Below are 21,433 nucleotides of genomic sequence, written 5' to 3' on the forward strand. Positions count from 1 at the left end.
CCTCCATGTTTACATGCTGGCTGACTTCTTCTCTGCTGCCTTTACTGGTGTATCTTGACTTGTTATCGCCACCTGTTGATCAGTTTAATAGTGTGACAGGTCCAAAACTCCAGTACAATGCTAAAACTGGTGCCTACATAACTCAAAATGCAACTTATCCACTGAGTGACATCACTGGAATATGTTTTTTCTTTTCTTCTAACCTCATTACAACACATTATGTACAAAAATCTTCAAGTGGTGACCATTCCTTTTGCCACAAATTAGGCACATTTGATGAATGTGACAAAACACAAACATTATTTAAAAGAAGAGAGTATGTCATGTGTTATATGTCCTCTGGGCTTCTGTTGGCTAAAAAGTAATTCACAGGGAAAAAGACGTGCAGTATGTTACTCCACACTGAGACATGTCATGTTTGAGGACAATTAGACACCAAGGAGGTCAAACTGCCTTTCAGACCTTAATGAAGTCCAGATAGACTAATTTAGGGATTTTGGCGCTGTGTAAAATATCTCATTAATACCAAAAACACATACAGTATAGCTCAATTCTTCTCTAATTAATTTATTCATTTATTTGATGTCTGAAGCACGTCATCAGTTCAAAATCATGTTGGAAAGGTAAGTATCACGCTGACAAAATAATGTTAAGTATGTTTTTTGAGCTGTTAAAGATGACTTGAGGTCTTCAGAGCCAGAAACTAAACATAGTCTCTCAGTAGATGAACTCCTGTGAATCCTTATTGAAGTTTCTGCAGCTTTTCCTCTGACAGCACTGTCGGGCAGCCATATTTATTAGCTGAGCTAATCTGAATTACAGCCTACAATAAGTCAGTGACACAAAGAAGTTGTAAATGACTCAGAGATGCCAAATTACAGGGGGATAAAGATGTTTAAGTACTTACAATTGGCTGACTGCATCCACCAATGATGAGAAACAACACTGTTGTGTTTAAATTAATTTATTTAATTGCACTCTCTCTCTCTCTCTCTCACACACACACACACACACACACACACTCTGCCAAAAGATCTTCAATCATTTACAAAAACCTTTACACACTTTATAAAATAGTGCACTGTCTCAGACACACGAGGATAAATATCTATAAGAGTTTTCAAAATAAATGTATACAAGTGATAATTGGCACATCCAGGAGACAGGCGTCATCACCAACAATGCATGTTTGCTATTTGTCAAACAGACCGTTAAAACAGGCACGTTTCTTAAGTACAGCTTCAACAAATAGAGTACTGAGCTACAATATAAATCCCTTTAAAAATACCCCGAAAGCAGGGATCCAGCCCCTTAAGTTATACAAGATTTTATTGTTTTAAATAATCACACCCTTAAGAAAAATGTCTAGTAGCCCCTGAAAGCAAACATTCAATTTACCTTTGATTTGAGAGGAAAACTGATGGTAAACTTAAACACAATTTAGTGCAATTAGCATGTTAGAAGCTTCATTTTTTAAAAGTCTACAGAATGATTTATGTTAAGCATAAAAAAGGAGAATTACACTGAGCAATGGCGACATCTACTGGCACCATTCAGCTCTTTTCAAAAGAACAGACGTGATGCACACAACCTCACTTCTAACAAATTGTTCAAATGCTCTCGCTCGATGAAAGAATCTCTTTGGTGGCTGTTTTCCTTTGTGATCTGGCGTTAATCCAAGCAAGTTCAGACATGTTTAAATAAAGCGTCAGACTTCTTTTGGTTCCTCAATCCTGTGTGGATTTCATCCCCAGCTGGCCTTGATGTTTTTCAGTTTTTGCTACCATCTCCCGGTAAGAAGTACGGGTTCTCGTGGCCTTGAACCAGATAGGAGTACCGGGACGGATTTTTACCTTTGAAGGTCCTCATCCCGTCAGGGTTGAGATCGTATGATCCCGACTGAAATGTCAGTGGAAGCAGTCAGTGTATTAGTGTCTTTCAGATGTAGGGACTTCACACATTCACTCACACAAACACCCACAGAAGCCAAGCACACATACACAAGTAACCGCAGTCACCAATGTGCACTGAAAACTAATCATCACTACTCCCAAACTACCATCAGCAGAGTTTCTTTGAACTGTCACTCACTAGAATTAGCATGAAGATGAGAGCTTTCCACAACAATCAAGAGACCTCTCATGCTGATTCCCATCACCCGGAAAAAAATCCCTGCCACCGTGATTCTCACTGTGGCCTGTCTAAATAATCAGCAGGGGGCATCTAGCAAAATCAGAATCTAAAAGCAAAGCCGTGCCTTACCTTCTTCCATCCTTTCTGCTTCGGATGAAACCCCTAAAGCAACACACTGGGAGTCAGGCAAAGCAGGGAGCATGGGACGGAGCTACGTGCTGATACTATATATACATGCTGGATGATTGGGTTAAACATCATGGTGGAAAACGTGTTATTCAAGCATCTAATGTGAATCTGAAATTAGTCAAGATGTTAGTGTGCGCAGTGAGCACGGATTTGCTGATTTGCAGGTCAAGTACTGCTAGATGTCTAGGGCTAAAAATGAGCTACATTTGGTAGAAAAGCACTGTAACCTAGACCTAGCTGTGTTTTGTACCTGCAAATGACTACATCCATGCTTACTGGGTGAGTTTAAGGTTAATCAGATGGTGGGGTGAACAATCTAGAGAATGATTTAGTGGATGACAAACACTGTGAGGATTGGTGGTGATAAGTAATTCAGACGAGACAACACAAGCGTGTGATAACTCACCAATCCGTTGGTGTGATGATTTCTGTCCACCAGGTTATTGGTGCTGCCCCCTTCTCTCATCTCTATGGGAGTGGCTGCATCAAATTTAGTGGTGGCGCGGGGGATGGGGGTGATGCCGGTGGGCCAGGGCTGGTTCGCGTCACCTGACGAGTATGGACTGCTGCTGGGGTCTGGCTTGCTTTGTGAGCATCCCTTCCTAATGTGTACACACAGAGAGAGAATGTAAAATGTAAAATAGTTTTAAAATCCAACAATTAATCCATCTTTCAAACAAGTATTGCTTGTGTATCCAAAGCCTGATATACTGTAGCTTACTTCCCTGTGATAAAGCTTCATTCATCTCCAATAAAAACACAGAAATATCTGGCTAATGTCTGTGTTTTTATAGTTTTTGGACAACAACAGTGCTGTAGTGAGTTGTATTTATAGTCGATCATTCATGCAGCACCCTGCTGCCATAAATACTCACATACAAACAGTAAATGTGTCTTCATCCACATCTTAAAACAGTCCCCAAAACATGCCTTATTTATCCCAGTTTGTTAATAACTACAGTGCCCAACTGTTTTAAGGAAATTACAGACTTTTTTAAAAATACAATTGTATATAAGTGAAGTGAAGTCTTTTTTTAAAGATTTATTCAGTAAGGAACAACTGTGCTTGGGGCTGAGCACCACAGAGAGAGAGAGTAGAGATGTTGTAAAGTACCGACAGATGCTAAAACACATTGTTGTTTTTGGTCTTTGATTTTAGTGATTTTAATAATATTTTTCCGGTGCGAACATCTTTTTTCTGCAACTGAATTTACATCTGTTCACTCCAGTGGACGTTACACACCAAAGGGTAAACTCCGGGCCTATATCGGACCTATATTTAGATAAAATCTGAGGACTATTTAATAATGCTGTTAATAAAACTACTCAATTTGAAATCATGTCATAAATTTAAATACAACATGCAATTAAGGCAAATCAAAATAGGAAGAATATACAATTTGTATACAAAAATGTTAATAAAATCTGAATTTTTAAAGTATTTATTACACCTTATTTAGTTGCAAAATATAAATATATAGGTATATTGAAAAGGTAAGACAGTAATAATATCCTCACCAGCAGCAGAAGATGAGCAAAGCCAGGACTATGATGAGGAGAATTGCTCCCAGTACGCAGGAGATGACCACTACTGCCAGCAGGGACGCTGTAAACACAAACAGGAAGTCATTTAGATGTTTCACCAGCTGCCACTGCTGTTGCATCATATCTGCCTGTGAAAGAGTGTTGTTACTCACAGTCATTGCAGTTGAAACCAGCATATCCAAACGAACATCTGAAAGACAAAACAGAGCAGTTAAGATTATGCATTTTTCGAATTCAGGGCTGTCCTGTAGCCCATTGATGGAGTTTAACACTGAATCCACATGGGGGAGCCAACTTCACATCATCGCCTCTGACACACCTGACATGCAAAACTTACCCGGTTAACAAACTTATAAATATGTGTACTCACGGTTTACAATGCGTGTCTCCAACAGCCTGCTGCCCACTTGGACATGCTACAAAGAGAAACAAACATTTCAACACACACAACATTTGACTGAAACAGCAGCAAAAAGATAACAAGCTGAGGTTTCATGGTAGATGGAGACCTACATCCCGCCTGGTTGCACATGCAATGAAAACATGAGCACAATGAGAGCCTCTTCATATGGAAGCTGCATGATGACCATTAAAAACAAGCACATAATTGTACATTATGTTCTTTTCCTGGGAAAGCAACTGTATGCATCATTAGTATGAAGGTCTTATTTAGCTCTCCCTATAGCTGATCTCCTTGGTCACAACCCTCCACACAGAGAGACAGAGAACGCTGTGATTCTTCCACGAGTTTCCAGGGAAACAACCTCGTTAAAAAGAAATAAATTATAGAGATAAATGAAGTAAGTGCCAAAGGTCGGCGTGGAGAAAAGGCTACAGCTCTTGACCTTGTCTCTGAGTCTCGCTCCCTGTTGTTTCTCCCACACAAGTATTCCACTGAGGATAAGAAGGTTTTGTTGCGGCTCTCTTAACTTCAGATCAGCTGGGAAAACTTGAGCTTGTTTCAAACGCTGCGGGTCATCGCCTCTTATACTCTATACATAAATCTTTAATAATTTAAAGCACTATGGCAGCAGAAAATCGTAAAGACGACACATTTTTGAGCATAAAAGACGCAGTATAAATACTGGAGCATGTTCTGGTCTGCTTAATAAGAATATGAAGTAGTCGTTTTACCTCTGCAGCTGGTGTTTGAGTACACCAAAGAGACGTAGCCCTTTTTACAGAAACAAACAGCCCGGCCGTCTGTATTTGTGCATGTTGTAGTGTCGACATCACACGGCACTGGCTCCTGCATACACAGGTTGGTAGCTAGGACAGAGAGGATATAAAGTATATGAGAAAACCCCTCTGGTGCAGCTCATTCATGTCAGGTTCTCCTCCAAAATCAAAGACTTACCTGCAAACGTAGCATGAGCCAACAATCCATTTGTATTTGTGTTGTTGATAGCATTCTTAATGGACTGGTCAACAGACTCCTGAGTGGTGTTGGTGTTTTCAAAGATGTTATTTACAGTTGCTCGCACACTTCCTGGTCTGGAGAGTCGCAGAGAAGCACCATAAAAGGTTGAAAACAGATCAATGTTTTGTAAATTGTGGCATTTGTGCATTAGGAGAAAGAGAAACTACTCACTCGAGCTGGACAACATCAGACCGTCTATACCCTGGCTCATTTCTGAGGGCATCTCGAAGCTGTGAAACAGGAAGAAACGTGTGCTTTAATGACAAAGAGAGAAGCATTTATTTTAACTGTTCACCCTCCTTTGTGAGCTAACAACCTACCGCTGCTGTGATTTCGGCTGCCGTACTCTGGAATACTGGTGAAGACCTGTCCCTCATTTCCTCATTAAATACCAAGGAAACAATATGAAGCTGGCCTGGGAACACTTGGGCTGAGTGAAGACAAGGAGAGGAAAATATAACACTCACCAACGCGTTACAATTCCTTTTATTGTCATTTGTCATCTGACCAGAGATGAAATGTCGTTTTGTTCTTACCGGGTACGCAGCGGCCGTCCTGCAGGAAGCTTCCAGAGAAACACTGACAGGTCCCATGAAAACAGCTGCTATCAGGTGGACACGGGACAGCAGGACACACTGATGAGAGAAAAATCATGCATTAAACAACAGGTTTTTTTCTCATTTCACCTGAGGGCAGCAGAAACAAGGTGACAAATCATCAACTTTTAAAAGGTTACTCCACAAATTTTACACTATAAATCTGGTGTAGTCATCCTTTAAGTTGATGCAAACGCTTTCTGATTTACGCATCAAGCATACAAAGCAACATTACCATTCATCTTTGAGCTTTAGTGGGCTTAAAAGCTGCCTGCTTTGTTTGAAAACAGCGCTATGAGAGCTGTGAGAGTGAACCGAAACAGTGCATTTGCAGCCAGACAGTTTTAAAATGAGCTGAAACTCACTATAAATCTCCATAAAGCAGAGAAGGGCTGTAGATTTAGTCACTAAGGCAAATTGTAAAGGCACGCTTTACAATTTCACATCGTTTTCATTCCTTTTTCCAACTGTTTTTTTAATCTCGTCCAGTAGCCTCATCGGCAACCATGCGAAATGAAAAAACTTTAGAAAAAGGTACAAACCTATGGGGGGCGGGATGGGTGGGGCTGTGGTGGAGTTGGTTGTGGTTTCTGTTGGTCGCTGGGTGGTGACAGTGTTGGTGGTGGTTGAGGCTGGAGTGGTGGTGGTGGAGGCTGTTGTATTGCCACTTGGTGGTACGGTTGGAGGAGTCGAAGTGGTGGTTACTGCGGTAGTAGTGGTCGCTGTAACATCAAAACCAAGAACATTTAAAACACAGCCATCGTCAGCATCTCATAATGTCAGTAAGACTATTTCAATACAGCACATTTTACTCTATAAAGCTGCACACAGTTTGCTGACATTACATTCAATTATTCTGTGAAGTAGATCTTAAAAGGACCACAGTGGTAGATGTTGCCTATTAACTACAAATCACTTAAACTTTACATTACTGCAGACAACCTTCCAAAGCATGCCAGCCATTTCAGATGGATTTCCTACTTTCCACGCTATTATAGTTTTCAGTTGACATAACTGAAGTTGGAGAGACTTGAAATTTGCTTCTGATTACTAATTCAAGTAGATGTTGGCTCAGTTTTTTAGGTTGCTGTTTAAAAGGACAGTTCACCCAAAAATCAAATATCCATTTTTTCTTTTACATGTGGTGTGATTGAGCCATCTAGCTTGTTTTGGTGTGAGTTTTGGAGATACTGGTCGTAGATATGTCTGCCTTCTCTCTGATATAATAGAACTAGAAAGCACTTGAGTTGTGTTGCACCAAATAAAAACATTTGAAAAACTCAACAGCAATGTCTCTTTCCAGAACTCATGACCCGGCCACTCAAGATAAACCACACACCTTGTTGTGAGCAATTTCATGTAGGAACTATTTTCTCTCTACCGAAACAATACCCATCAACAGTATCACCGCATGGCCAACATCTCTTCGGTCAGTATCTCCAAAACTCACAAAAAAGCAGTCTAGATGCAAAAATAGCATTACAGGTATGAGGAAAAATGTATTCTTGATCATGGGATGAGCTGTCCCTTTAAAAGAAAAAGGTTCAAAGGCTGTGTCATTCAAAAACTGACATTCAAAGACCTGAAAAACTTGCATACTGACTTTTGTTTTCGAGGGATTGTGACTTGACTTGCTCCAAAAGACTTCTGATTCAGCTCTGATTTTAGCATCCAATTTATAAATTATAAATATTATTATTTTATAAGAACACACATCAACAGTTATCATGCTATTAGTCCTACCTCCTGAGGCTGCTGTTGTGGGACTAAGGGTGGTGGTATTTCCAGTGGGGGGTACGGTGCTACTGCCTTGGGAGGTGGGGGAGGTAGGTGAAGAGGGTTGGGTTCCAGCAGTGGGTGTTGTGTTTGCGGTGGTGGTGGTGGTGTTAGAGGACGAGGGTGTGGTGGCAGGCGGGGGAGTCACAGGCAAGGTGCTATTGGAGTTAGTTGGTGTAGTTGTTTTTGGAGTCACTGGAGCTGGAGTTGTGATGTTGGTTGGTTGTGTTGTAGTTGTAATCAAAGTTGTGTTGTTGCTTGGGCTTATAGTAGTTGTGATGTTGGTCGGTTGTGTGGTCGGTGTACCTGCAGTTGTGACGTTGGTTGGAGTTGGTGTAGTGGTAGTTGTGTCATTGTTTGGTTGCGTGGTTGGTGTACCTGTAGTTGTGATGTTGGTTGGAGTCGGTGTAGTGGTAGTTGTGCCGTTGTTTGGTTGCATGGTTGGTGTACCTGTAGTTGTGACGTTGGTTGGAGTCTGTGTAGTGGTAGCTGTGACGTTGGTTGGTTGTGTGGTCGGTGTACCTGCAGTTGTGACATTGGTTGGAGTCTGTCTAGTGGTAGTTGTGACGTTGGTTGGTTGTGTGGTAGGTGTACCTGCAGTTGTGACGTTGGTTGGAGTCGGTGTAGTGGTAGTTGTGTCATTGTTTGGTTGTGTGGTTGGTGTACCTGTAGTTGTGATGTTGGTTGGAGTCGGTGTAGTGGTAGTTGTGACGTTGGTTGGTTGTGTGGTCAGTGTACCTGCAGTTGTGACGTTGGTTGGAGTCGGTGTAGTGGTAGTTGTGACGTTGGTTGGTTGTGTGGTCGGTGTACCTGCAGTTGTGACGTTGGTTGGAGTCGGTGTAGTGGTAGTTGTGACGTTGGTTGGTTGCGTGGTTGGTGTACCTGTAGTTGTGAAGTTGGTTGTAGTCGGTGTAGTGGTAGTTGTGACATTGGTTGGTTGTGTGGTCGGTGTACCTGTAGTTGTGACGTTGGTTGGGGTCGGTGTAGTGGTAGTTGTGTCGTTGTTTGGTCGCGTGGTTGGTGCACCTGTAGTTGTGACGTTGGTTGTAGTCGGTGTAGTGGAAGTTGTGACGTTGGTTGGTTGTGTGGTCGGTGTACCTGTAGTTGTGATGTTGGATGTAGTCGGTGTAGTGGTAGTTGTGTCGTTGTTTGGTCGCGTGGTTGGTGTACCTGTAGTTGTGACGTTGGTTGGAGTCGGTGTAGTGGTAGTTGTGCCGTTGGTTGGTTGCGTGGTTGGTGTACCTGTAGTTGTGACGTTGGTTGTAGTCTGTGTAGTGGAAGTTGTGACGTTGGTTGGTTGTGTGGTCGGTGTACCTGTAGTTGTGATGTTGGATGTAGTCGGTGTAGTGGTAGTTGTGTCGTTGTTTGGTCGCGTGGTTGGTGTACCTGTAGTTGTGACGTTGGTTGGAGTCGGTGTAGTGGTAGTTGTGTCGTTGTTTGGTCGCGTGGTTGGTGTACCTGTAGTTGTGACGTTGGTTGGAATCGGTGTAGTGGTAGTTGTGCCATTGTTTGGTTGCGTGGTCGGTGAACCTGTAGTTGTGACATTGGTTGGAGCAGGTGTAATGGTAGTTGTGCCGTTGGTTGGTTGCGTGGTCGGTGTACCTGTAGTTGTGAGGTTGGTTGTAGTCGGTGTAGTGGTAGTTGTGCCATTGTTTGGTTGCGTGGTCGGTGAACCTGTAGTTGTGACATTGGTTGGAGCAGGTGTAGTGGTAGTTGTGCCGTTGTTTGGTTGCGTGGTTGGTGTCCTTGTAGTTGCGACGTTTGGTTGCGTGGTAGGTGTACCTGTAGTTGTGACATTGTCTGCTTGAGTGGTTGGCATACTTGTAGTTGTGATATTGCCTGCTTGAGTGGTTGGCGTACTTGTAGTTGTGACATTGGCTGCTTGAGTGGTTGGCATACTTGTAGTTGTGACATTGCCTGCTTGAGTGGTTGGTGTACTTGTAGTTGTGACGTTGGTTGTGGTCAGTGTTGGATCTGAAGCAGCTATGGTGGTTGTATTTGTAGTCTCACTGGTACTGGTGGGTTGGCTTGTCTTGGGGCTTATAGTGGACGGTGTTGATCCAGTGGTTGGAGTTGATGGAGAGTCCGTTGGGCGGCTGGTGGTGACGTTACTGTCCTGGGTAACAGCGGTGTTGACTGCTTCTGTAGTGGTCCTGGACTCTGTGCTTGGTGGAGAGAAGGTCGTCTCTGGATGGGTGGTGGCTGGTTTCATAGTTGTAAATGTTGTTGTGGCATTTTCTGTAGTTGTAGTAGCTCCTGAGGTTGTGGGAGGGTTCGTGGTAGATGGTGGTGAGGTTGCAGATTGTGTTGTGGCTTTTTCTGTAGTTGCAGTAGCTCCTGAGGTTGTGTGAGGGTTCGTGGTAGATGGTGGTGAGGTTGTAGATTCTGTGGTGCCATTTTTTGTAGTTGTAGTAGGTACTGACACTGTGACATTTTTTGTGGTAGATGATGGTGAAGTTGTAGTATAAGTCGTGGGAGAAGTTGTAGGAGTGGTTGATGTCTCATTGTTCATTACTCCGCTGGTGGTGACATTTTCTGCTATGGTTCCTACAGGCAAAAACAAAAAGCTCAAAAAATTATCAACTCATCACTTTCTCTCTCCTGGGCACATCTCACTAAAATGCTGGGGAGTCGAATCTAAATCTGTGACACAAGTCACCAAAAAAGGAAGAATTTAAGTTAGCTATGTGAAGGATTTGAACCTCTCAGCTGTCCCCTTGTGTTGTATTAGAAAATGGGCAGAGCAATACACACAGAGCAAATGTCCACTACTACAACAACAACGCAATTGCACCATTTTTTTAATTTTTCTACAAACAAAAGCACATGCCATCAGGATGAATGTGAAAAACATTGTCGTGGTTGTGTCTAACAGATAAAAGCACATCCAGTATTCACTATTCATTTTCTGTTTTAGGCTCGTTAGACACTAAATGCACCACTATGTTTAGAAGCTAGATGCTAACTTTGTTTATCAGCTGTTTGGGTCCGGGAAGGTAGTGAACTGGTAGTTTATCACAGCCTTTTCACTGATAACAGCTGCCTATTGCAGCGGGAAACAACCGTGACAGCTGTGAAGGTGAACCAAAACTGTAAAGCTGAGGACCATACAACCAACTGGCTAAAAGAGGCTTAAATGCTCCATAGTGCTGAGGGAAAATGCAGCATAATTCTCTCTGGGTTCATCATGACAAGCAACACCTTTCACATACAAGTACTCATTTGATCCATTGTTAACACACAAAAAGGAGCTTTTAGATGTGACCACATCACAGCTTACTAGCTTAATTATGCATGCTAATTATATAGGAAAAAAATACATTAATTAGCAAATATTTCCATGTTAATGCACTTTTATCTACATGTTCACAGAGCTGCAGATATTAACTCAGTGTTCAAAATCTAGGCCAATTAGATCATTCATTCGTTTCTGTGATATTGTAACTACAACAAAAACATAAGATCTTGCACGTTGTCGACCACAATAACAGGACACATACATTTTTGTTATTGCTACTGTTAGTATTCATCTTCAAGATGACATTAATTTAGATTAAATTCAACTTTATGACCTCCGCCAAAGAGGTTATGTGGTTGTATGTACGTGTCTGTTTGTTGGTTGGTTAATCCGTCAGCCGGATTACACAAAAAACTAAAGAACGGATTTGTGAGATGGGGTGTTTGTCAACATTTTTGTTTTCAGGAAATAATGCATGGATCATGATGAAAGAAATCAGGCATATGTAGGTGGTTGGTATCTATGAGTGAGAACAACTGGAAAGCGGGTCCAAATGAAAATCCATTGCTTTATCTGATATTGGATTAGGATTTATGAATTAAGGGCAGCTGATGTGTCTGCGGAGGGCTTCGCTTCACTGAGTGGTCATTGTGCTGAGTGCAGGTACTCCAAGGAAATAAACTTGTTCCCATACCGGGAGTCGAACCCGGGCCGCCTGGGTGAAAACCAGGAATCCTAACCGCTAGACCATATGGGACTGTCCCCTATAGTAACAATGGGGTCTCTTATTGTTTTAATCATGCTTTAAAAGCTTTTCATATAAATATAAACCTCATATCTCGTAGCTATTAAACACATTTGATTTCTGTCTAGCCGCAGATGCTCCAAAGATCACAGGAGTTTAAGCAGCACAGAGGGCAACGAGGTTGCACTGACCACTGCGTAAAAAGTGGACAAAAGCTGTGACTTAGCACATAAGAGGTACCGTAAGTGACGGCTGTTTACAACACCTCGATGTGTCAGTCACAACTGCTGCCAACTTCATTTGACCATCTTTAAAGAGAGAGCTGCCTCCTGTTTGTTCAGTGTGCTGTCGTGACGCCTGTTCCCGTTTAGCCTGCTCCCACTCTTGGCTTTGTGTTTATGGAGGAACGGACGGAGCCAGAGGGCAGCTTGAGGAGCGGTACACACAGCAGGTGGTCTTTGATTATGGCTTAGTCTGTTTACCTCAGCATTTCATTTGTATGCATTGAATGATAACATTCAGAGCCCCCTGTTTAGTAAGAGAGTGAACATGTTAGTGAGAGCCAGATGGGTGGACGCCTTAGACAAACAGTTTTATCCTGTAAAGCACAAGGAAGTGGTGAGAAAACCTGGACTAATATCAGCTCCTGAGCGTGATTTGATTATTTTCTCCGTGTGACGTAATGTCTTTATCGCTTGGTAACCAAGACTCATTTAGAGATGAAAAACCACAGCCTCCACACACCTTGTGACAGCAGACTTTTATGGGTACTCTGCACACCCTTACCCACCGTATAAATGATGTATTAAGGGAGTGGAAGAAGACATTAAGCAATCAACGGCAATAGACGAGGAAGTGAAGAAAGGTGTGAATTCTGGGAAAGAGGTATATAGTCTCAGGTGACATTTCAATGGTCAAAAAGTAAGGGAGTGGCAGAGTTAAGCAGGGCAGGATTTATGTGAAGTAACGTAGCATGAGATCATCGCCATAAAACAGACATGTATCATTTTGCGACGGTCTCGTCTAGATTAAGACTTAAGGGCAATGGACTAATCTTTCTGGACGACCAGAGATCAAGATTAATGCAAAACCTCTTAAATCAGATCCAGTCAACCCCCGTCTTAATTAGCTCTGTTACATTTTAGTCGTAGAGTATCCATTGCAAGGACTTGTGTGTGTTTCCATGAGACTGAGCTGAAGGTTAAGCATTTCACTGTGCATACCTCACACTCTATTAAACCCTCAAAGGCTGAATTGTATCTGCTCGCATCTCAGATCATCACATTGTAGCCGTTTTTCAGATTCCTATTGCTTTATAGACACTGTGCAGCCGGTTTCTGTTTACACTCCATCCTGTAGATTAGTCAGGTGTGTGTGATTTGTTCCACTACATCAGCTGGGTGCCACAACAGTGTCACAGCCAGCAGGTAGCAGGTATCTGTGAGCTGAAGGCAGCTGAAGTAGAAGAGTATCATTCAACCTAACGGTGTGGCCATAAACTCGGTCAAAGAGCCTTATCAGCTGTGTGTTTGTGTGGAGAAACAACCTTCTTATCAACACCTGATTTCTACAGAATGGAAAGTTAACAGTGGAACAGTCTTGACTAATGACACACTGAAACAAATCAGGATGGACGCATGGCATTTCTTGAGAAATCACAGGTACTGTAGGCTCGCAGGTTGAGGGCATTAGAGAGAAAAGAAGTTCTACCTGGGGGAGTACAATTACAATTTTATGTGAAAACTTTAGCTATAATGTTAACTAATCTGAGTTTACTAATCTTAAATCGGGATGTTTGATAAGCCTCGCTAGTACACATTTTATTCACATTTCCATGGTTCATAAAGGCCTCCTGTTTCAAAAAATCAGTTCATCTCCAAAATTACAAAACACTTCATGTACATTAAGTTTCTCACTCACTTAATTCTACAATTTGACATCTAGAAATTGAAATGACTTTAAATGAGATCAAAGTGAAGTCTGTGTCAGATTAGATAAATGAGGCTCATCAATAATGTCATTTGCTGAAATGTTTCAGAAATAGTTCTGCCTGATGTTTTGTTTGTGGCTACCTTCATTAATTATTCATCATTTTTATTATTAGGCTATTTTTATCCTCACATGGCAACAGGCTCGAGTAATTTTATACCCTTTTATTGGTATCTGGGTTAGATAAGTCAATTGTTCCACGAATTCAGTGGTAGGGACATCATAAATCCGACTGATAAGTGATTTTGTTTTGGTGATATACTCTAACTTTATTGGTTGCTTGGTTGTTTAATGCCACATCTGATAACCACAACATCAAAGCATCATTTCAGGTGGAACAGATACATCAGATAAATCTCTTGGCAGCAGTGCTGAGTGATAAAACCAAACTGAGGACCTGATTCTCCCGGTAAAAGCCCTAATCTGTAAATTACTGTCTTCCTTATCAACTTCTGCGAGTACAGCCAAGACAGTAACAAGAGCACAAAGAGATTAAGAAAGGCTTTTGTTTGGAGGAATTACACAATCATTCTTTATAAAGTCTAACCTGCTGTCAGTAATGCCAGTGGAAAATTATGAAAGGCTCAGTTTTTTAACTTGTGGCCTTCAAACGCAGTGTTGATGGTCTGATGTTGCAAATGTTAACACGGAGAAGCTGAGACCTTGAAAATGTGCTACTGAACAAAGGCTCCTGACTTGCTGAGGTATTCCTGGCATCTACCCACACGTCATAAATATCCCAGATAGAGATACAGAGAGAAGGTTATGGTGTTATCATAAAACACTGGCTATTTATGAACACGGGGAAGTGATGGACAAAAGGGAAACTGTCACACAGAAGAATGTGAGCTTGTCGTGCAAACAAAGTGGTTCTCTTTTCACGGTGATGATCGCCGCTTCTCTATATCCATTTACATGAGAGAGGACGAAGAGGAAGAACCTCATCACATCCTGCACAGTAATGCTAACAACACGCAACATAGTGAAACCTGCTCTCTGCATTCAACCCGTCCATGAGTGGGCATTTTTGAAATGCGCTACTTAGGCTCTGATGCAGCATTTTCTCTCTCTGACGATGGTCAACACTCAACACGTTATCTGATTGTTACAAGTCACACGTAATAGCCGATCAACACTGAAAAATGACTTCACTACCAAATTTCAAAACCTAAGGAGGTAATCTCATCAGCGTCAGCGAGCCAATAAGCATGCAGCTGGCTTGTTGTGCCAAGATATAATAGTGATTGTTGGTCGCTCCCTATCGTTCTCCACCCAGAGGCCTTCTCCAGATCTTGGTGAACGTCTTAGTCGAGGGCATTGAGCAAAGAATTAACCTAATATACATGTTTTTGACGGTGATGGGAAGCTGGGAATTGAACCCAGATCCTTCTAGCTGCGAGGGAACAGTTACAACCACTGAGCCATAATTGAACTTTCACAGACAATCTGTTATCTTCACGGTGATGATTGTTTCACCATCAAAGCAAAACTGCTTCTGTATTTTCTATATACGTGGAGGAAGAAGAGGAATCTTGTCGTACTCAGTACAATATAGTGAAACTTGTTCTCTGCATTTCTGCAACGACCAGGGACATTACTGTTTATCGATATTACATCGTTATCGTGATATTTTGGATATCGATATATCGTAATACGGCATAAGTGTTGTCTTTTCCTGGTTTTAAAAGCTGCGTTACAGTAAAGTGATGTAACAATCTGAATTTACAGACTAGTACTTACCCACTTAATCATTATATCCTCATTACTGATGATTATTTATCAAAAATCTCATATCTCCGAGCTCTACATGTTAGCAGCCTAACAGTTTTGTCTTTGACGAGGCTGCTGCTCAAGTTTCTAGGTCTCCTGTGATGGTGAAGTTACCCATACTGGAGACATTTATGAGACAATGTAAATAAACAGCCATTTTGTGTAATAAACAGGGGGGTAATTAAGAGCACGCTCTGCCTTGCACGTCTAACAAGGAGCCTCATCTCTGAGGATTTAACCTACAGCCGGATAATCCCCTGCAGACACAAAAGGGATGACTGGGTCAGGCTGGGTGACAAGTGGGTCTAAGGTCGGGCCAGCGAGCACACACTCAGGAGGATGTGGATAAGAAGGTCCGGCTTTACCTCCACTGCCTCTAGCACGAACGCCTCGGTTTGACAGACTATCACTGAACTGATGCTACTTAACAGCTGCCACGCCTCTCCACCTCTTTCTTTCTCAACATAGAAATCAAACAAGCACAGTGTGGGAGTGTGTCTGTTGCCAAGGAGACGTCTGTTTCCAGCTGTCAAGCTTCGCCTCACTTTAAATCACTACCAGGAGCAGAAACGGAGAGACGGAGCCAGTTGATGCTTGTGTTTCATGCGACACAATGCTACTCCTGTGAAGTACCTGCTCATGAACTGACCATCACATCCAGTTCCCCCAGCACACATCCTCAATTTCCTGTCCGCACAGAATAAATCCTTTTCAGTATTAATTACACAGCAGAAGGAATCCCGAGCAGCCAAGAGAGCTGCACACAAACACTCCTCTTTCTCGATGTCGCCATGAAATATTCCCAGTTTATTGTTGTGGTTAGGGGAAAGTGCATTCCTGAAATACTTCCTCATCACATTCAGCCGCACGGCAAGAAGGACCTACCTGATTAAAGAGAGCACGCAGAGCAGGAGGCGAGCTGACAGGTTGTGACCCACCAGTCAGGAAGAGCCTGAGGCCAAAAGGCAGCATCTCATTAGGAGACAGAGCAGTCATGTGGAGAGCTGACCTATAGTGGTGTGTGTGTGTGTGAAATCATGCAGTATGACATCCGAAACAAGCTGATTACAGACAAAAATGCTGGAGGCACAGCTCACAGCTTATTACTGGTCACACTTTGGGTCCCTAATGAGAGTAAACATTTCTTACATACTGCTTTATGACCGACTGGCATTCAAAGGTGCACATCCCTCATGACTGATACACACACAGGTCAGTTTCCTTCAGCGTTCCCTGCAGAGGGAAAACCAGGCCTGAGGGCTGCCACATCAAAGCCACATGGCTGACGCCGGGTCACCAGGAGCGACCTCACAGGACTGAGAGGAAGCTTTTATTTTCAACAGCTAACAGTCGGTCACCCTGCTGAGTGTCTCGTGTCAACAGACCTGATCAGAGAAACACCGAGGCCTCATGTGACGGAGGTGAAGGGGTAGAATATATGTCAATATCGCAATATTAGTCAAAATATATGTTTATCAGTCTGGTTATATACACTCAGTTGGAGCTGACACCATTTGACAACTACAACATAAAGTAATTGCCAACTTTTTTGAGCATAAGTAGATAATTTGTTTATTTTCATTGTCTTATAGAAGGAGAAATTATAGAATTTAAGATATTTAGCTTTTGGACTGTTGGTCGGACAAATCAAGACACTGGATGGCACTAGTTTCTGACTTTTCAAGGATAAGACAACTAATCAATTAATCCAGAAAATAGTCATCTGAATATTTGATAATTAGGTACACCTAGCAAAAAAAGGCAGTCTAATACAATAGTCCTGCTTTACTTGAGTAAAAGTAGCAAAACAAAAATGTAAAAGTCAAAAAGTTTAGAAGTTTTAGATAGAAGTTAAGATTATCATCAGTAAAATGTACCTTAAGTGTCAAAAGTAAAAGTTCTCATAATGCAGAATGTCCCAACAGCATTTTAATTTTGTAGCTGGTCGAGGTGGAGCTTATTTAACTACTTTATACCGTCTATTGTGTAGCAACACATCACATTTTATAAGCGAATCAAACAGTATATTTTGTACGTATTTTTATTTTATTTGCAATCTGCAAACGTCGAACTATACCTGTCTAATAATTTTAGTACAATATTTCCCTGCAGAGTGGAGGTAAAAGACTGTGGTGTAGAGAGGGAGAGAAATAAAAGGACGTCTTAAAACCAATAATCAGAGCCAGCTGTTGACTTTCTAAAGCTCTGTTTACTTTGTTAATGTTCTGATTTCTTTGGGATTCTCAGACTCATCTATGTTTTAATGAGGATTATTGTATGTTGGTTACATTTATTTTAATTAATGTTTAACTTCTTAATTTTCTAGGATGTTTGCTGGAAGTAACTATGAAATGTGGTACTATCTACAGAGTTATCTGTGTTGCTTTTGTAGGCAGTTGTTAAGCAGTTTAAACAAGCTCCACTTAAACCAAAGTAAATATTAATTAATTAGTCATTTATATTTAGAAACTTTATTTTTCATATCTGTTAGTTCCTTCTCTGTAGAAAAAGTTCATATTTTTGCTTTTTTTATACTTTGCTGGCCATTAAGTGGACCAAAGCTACACTTTCTCTGTTCTTCTTTTAATTAGTAACAAAACACATGATTATTTTGGTCGTCATGGAAAATGATCAGGATATTCTAGGAAATTATTAAAAGAAAGTGTTAAGTTTATCTCCTTTTATAGATCATTATCCTTTTAATAGATTACCTGATTTATCGAGATGAGAACAATGATCATTAACAGGGTAATAAAGGTGTCAAAATGTAACTCTTCGTCACATTGGACTGAGGACCGAGGCTCTTCCTCACACACGTTCAGCCCAACAAACACATACACAAAACCTCGAGCCACAGCAACTGTTGCACAAGGACGCAGTGAGTAACCCAGCAGACAAGAAGCCGATCAGATATCTAATCTCTGTTCCTATTTCTTCCGGCTACTTAGGTCATTTTCTTCAGGAGGAGGCCGGCAGCAGTGAGTTCGCTGTATGTGAGCAAACAGAGCTCTTATACTGTAACACCGAGGTGACAGATGGCTCCCTGGAGCAGGGCTCACTCGCAGGGCCTCTGCACATATCATATCCAATTAAAGATCCGCCAGCACATGCTTTCCAATTACAGAGTGAGATTTACTGCCCTGGAGCAGCTCTAATCCAACAGGATACAGGAGGGAGGGACGCAGAGAGAAACGGCAACAAGTGTGCATGAGAAGTGGGCGTGAACACAATAGCAGCATGTGAGGCCGCGTCAAATGAGGAAGATGCAATCAGTTATTGATATTTAGCACAGACATGGAGAGGAGGAACTGAATCACACACAAGCAACCTGTACTCTTTATGTACTTCTCCCACTGATAACAGGATCATTGCTCGAGTGCAGTTAGTTAGTTTAGTTCTGCAACTTTTGTTTTGTTTTTAAAAGCAAAAATGTCAAATATTCTCTGGTGCTGGTGCCTGAATGTGACAATCTGCTGCTTTTCATTGTCATATTTTGCAGTAATTATTTTGCGTATTTTGCCGCCCTGTTGAAACTGAAGTTGACGAAATTTCCACAGCACCTGCTAACGTTAGCAAAACAGTAAGCTGGATAGAGTAAGCCTACGCTACTATATTTTTACGTTGGCCGTAAATGGGGGTACTTGGACAGCCAAATAATTTCTGAGGTGGTACACGGAGGACAAAGTTTGAGAAACTCTGTCTTAAAGGTTCAATATGAAATAATTTTAGTTGAAACATTCAGAAATCATGATCCATTTCACATTCCTGCCCCCGTCTGTAACTCGTAACCAGAGCTTACATGCTCTAGTAATGACCTAATGATGACTAGCCAGCTAAACATGACACATGTGGAGGAGATGTGATAAACTGCATGTGGTCCGAGAGAGGAAACAGTAGCAGAGAGGGAAAAGAGAGGCGAGGCGGGCGTTAAATGTGCTCCACTCCCTTTCTTATGAAGGGCACAAGAAAGTGTGGCGCCAGACTCAGAGGAGGAGGATCACGACCCTTAGGAGGTCTTTTCATCTGGACTTCTTTACTGCTACTTCAGACACACTCAGTCAGGAGCTCAGAAGTGTCCATCAGCTCCCAGTCTTCCTCTGGCTCCTTATATATATGTGTCTAGGCGGGTTAATCACACGAACAGCCCGCAGGCTTCCAGCGAGGCCCCGGCACATGACAGCGACTGACTCTCAGGCCTCATATGGGAGCCTTGAATCACAGAGAAGCATTTTCTGAATAATACCGAGGGTGACCAATGGATTTAAGTGCAGACAAGCTCAGCGCGTCTTGTACAGTGGAGAGCTCATCAAAATTCCTCAGGGCAGCTTCACCACGCTGTCGAGGGGGTCCGCTTATGCACACACAGAGTAAACTGTGTGTGTGGAGTGTGCTGCGCTTCAGGGGGCCGGCTGTTGTTTGACCGAAGCCTCCTTGCTGGCATCTGTCCACCCACAGAGAGCTTTGAGTCGCAGCGAAGGAGCTGTGAGTCAGGGGTTAAGACTGTTTGGGGGAAACCCTCCCCCCCACGAATGTGTGGAAAAAAAGACGAAGAAGAGGATGAAGGAAAGATGTATTTTTCACAAAAACTTTAAGAAATGGAATAAAGTCATTATATACTTTGCCTCAGTTACCTCAGTTTTAATGAGGAAAAACTAATGAAAACACCTAAAGAAAGAAACGCAGAGCCGCAGATGACGGAGACGCACAGACAAACTCTCGATAGACGTACAGACGTGTGATCATCACATCATCGCTCTGTGTGTATTCGTGAATATTCAAAAATATAGATTCTTGGATGATAATCAAATATAACTGTAATCTAACTACATGTGATATCCCATCACTACCTACATGATACAAGATAATAACAGGCACTGAGCACATAACAAAGAAGACTTTTGCCAGTGAAATAAGTTCTAACAAAGTATTTTCAGATATTAATTTCTATATTATGGACATATTGTTTGCAAGAAGCCCCACTGATGATTATAAAAGCTGTGATGATGAGGGGCATGATTCAAGATGTACCCTAACATTTACCCCCCAAAAAGGCAGAAAAGAGGCCAAAAATATGTGTTTACATGTACAAAATAACACCCAAGTACATGAAATACCATTTTTTGATCCTTTAAAATGACATGTAAGATTTTACATGTAACAAGTATGATGATTTGTGAGTGATAAACAGATTACAATACCCAATAGTCGCCTGTATTTAGTCACAATTAGCTCACTACAACTAAAATGCCAGTTAGCCTACACATTAAAGAATCAATACTGATATAAAAAGTAAGATGATAGTCTGTAAAATACTATATAGGCTATATACACGACTCAAAACTAGTTCACTGGATTGTTCATTCTGTGACGCATATATGCACCCACATCCCAATATCCCTAACTCATTTTGAGTATTATTTCTATATTATGGACATATAATTTGCAAGAAGCTGTAATAATGAGGGGCATGATTCAAGATGTACCCTAAACTTCACCCCCCAAAAAGATGAAAAGAAGCCAAAAATGATGTGTTTACCTTCACAAAATGGAAATAAAGCACATGAAATCCTATTTTTTGATAATATGAATAATATTACATAACAAATATGATGATAAAAATACCCATTAGTAGCCTACCTCACTCAGCTACAACAAAAACACTAGTTAGCCTCCACATTAAAGAATCAATACTGATTTAATAAGCAGGCTAACATAAAATACTGAGCTGAAATCTTCTACTTGGTAACATTTAGACTCCAGAACACAACATATTAAAAACCATACATCTGTAGACGACAGTTAAACTAGCAAAAAGTAACATGAAGATGCATTTCATGCTTTCAAATCACATCCCAAAGCATTAAATGTCAGAAGAAAGAGTTTAACAAGCTGCTGGACTGAACTTCACTCACCTTTAATGGCTGTTCCCAGCAGAAACGCGACAGACAGATAGCTCAGAAACATGGTTCAGGTCTCCAGCCGGTCCTCGGTCCTGTGTGGCGGACAGAATAACGGTGCTGTGTCACAATCTG

General features: G+C 41.6%; 1 protein-coding gene across 3 annotated transcripts; it reads right to left on the reverse strand.

Annotated features, from left to right (window-relative positions):
- Positions 1-948: 948 nt before the first annotated feature.
- Positions 949-21,433, reverse strand: LOC311268104 (uncharacterized protein). Of its 3 annotated transcripts, none has more exons than XM_084371490.1 (14): positions 21,314-21,433; positions 9,118-10,206; positions 6,426-6,605; positions 5,824-5,922; positions 5,608-5,717; positions 5,459-5,517; positions 5,225-5,361; positions 5,002-5,136; positions 4,238-4,283; positions 4,020-4,057; positions 3,841-3,928; positions 2,729-2,924; positions 2,263-2,295; positions 949-1,899 (listed from the first exon to the last, which is right to left on the reverse strand). In XM_084371490.1, exons 1-14 carry the CDS (start codon positions 21,363-21,365, stop codon positions 1,771-1,773), a joined length of 2,391 nt encoding a protein of 796 aa, XP_084227616.1. In that variant the 5' UTR covers positions 21,366-21,433; the 3' UTR covers positions 949-1,770. The 3 variants fall into 3 exon arrangements, with proteins under 3 accessions (XP_084227616.1, XP_084227614.1, XP_084227615.1); XM_084371488.1 differs by having other exon boundaries at positions 7,627-10,206; XM_084371489.1 differs by lacking the exon at positions 2,263-2,295 and having other exon boundaries at positions 7,627-10,206.

The sequence above is a fragment of the Pagrus pagrus genome, assembly GCF_965226575.1.
Source record: "Pagrus pagrus genome assembly, chromosome: 13".
NCBI lineage: Eukaryota > Metazoa > Chordata > Actinopteri > Spariformes > Sparidae > Pagrus > Pagrus pagrus.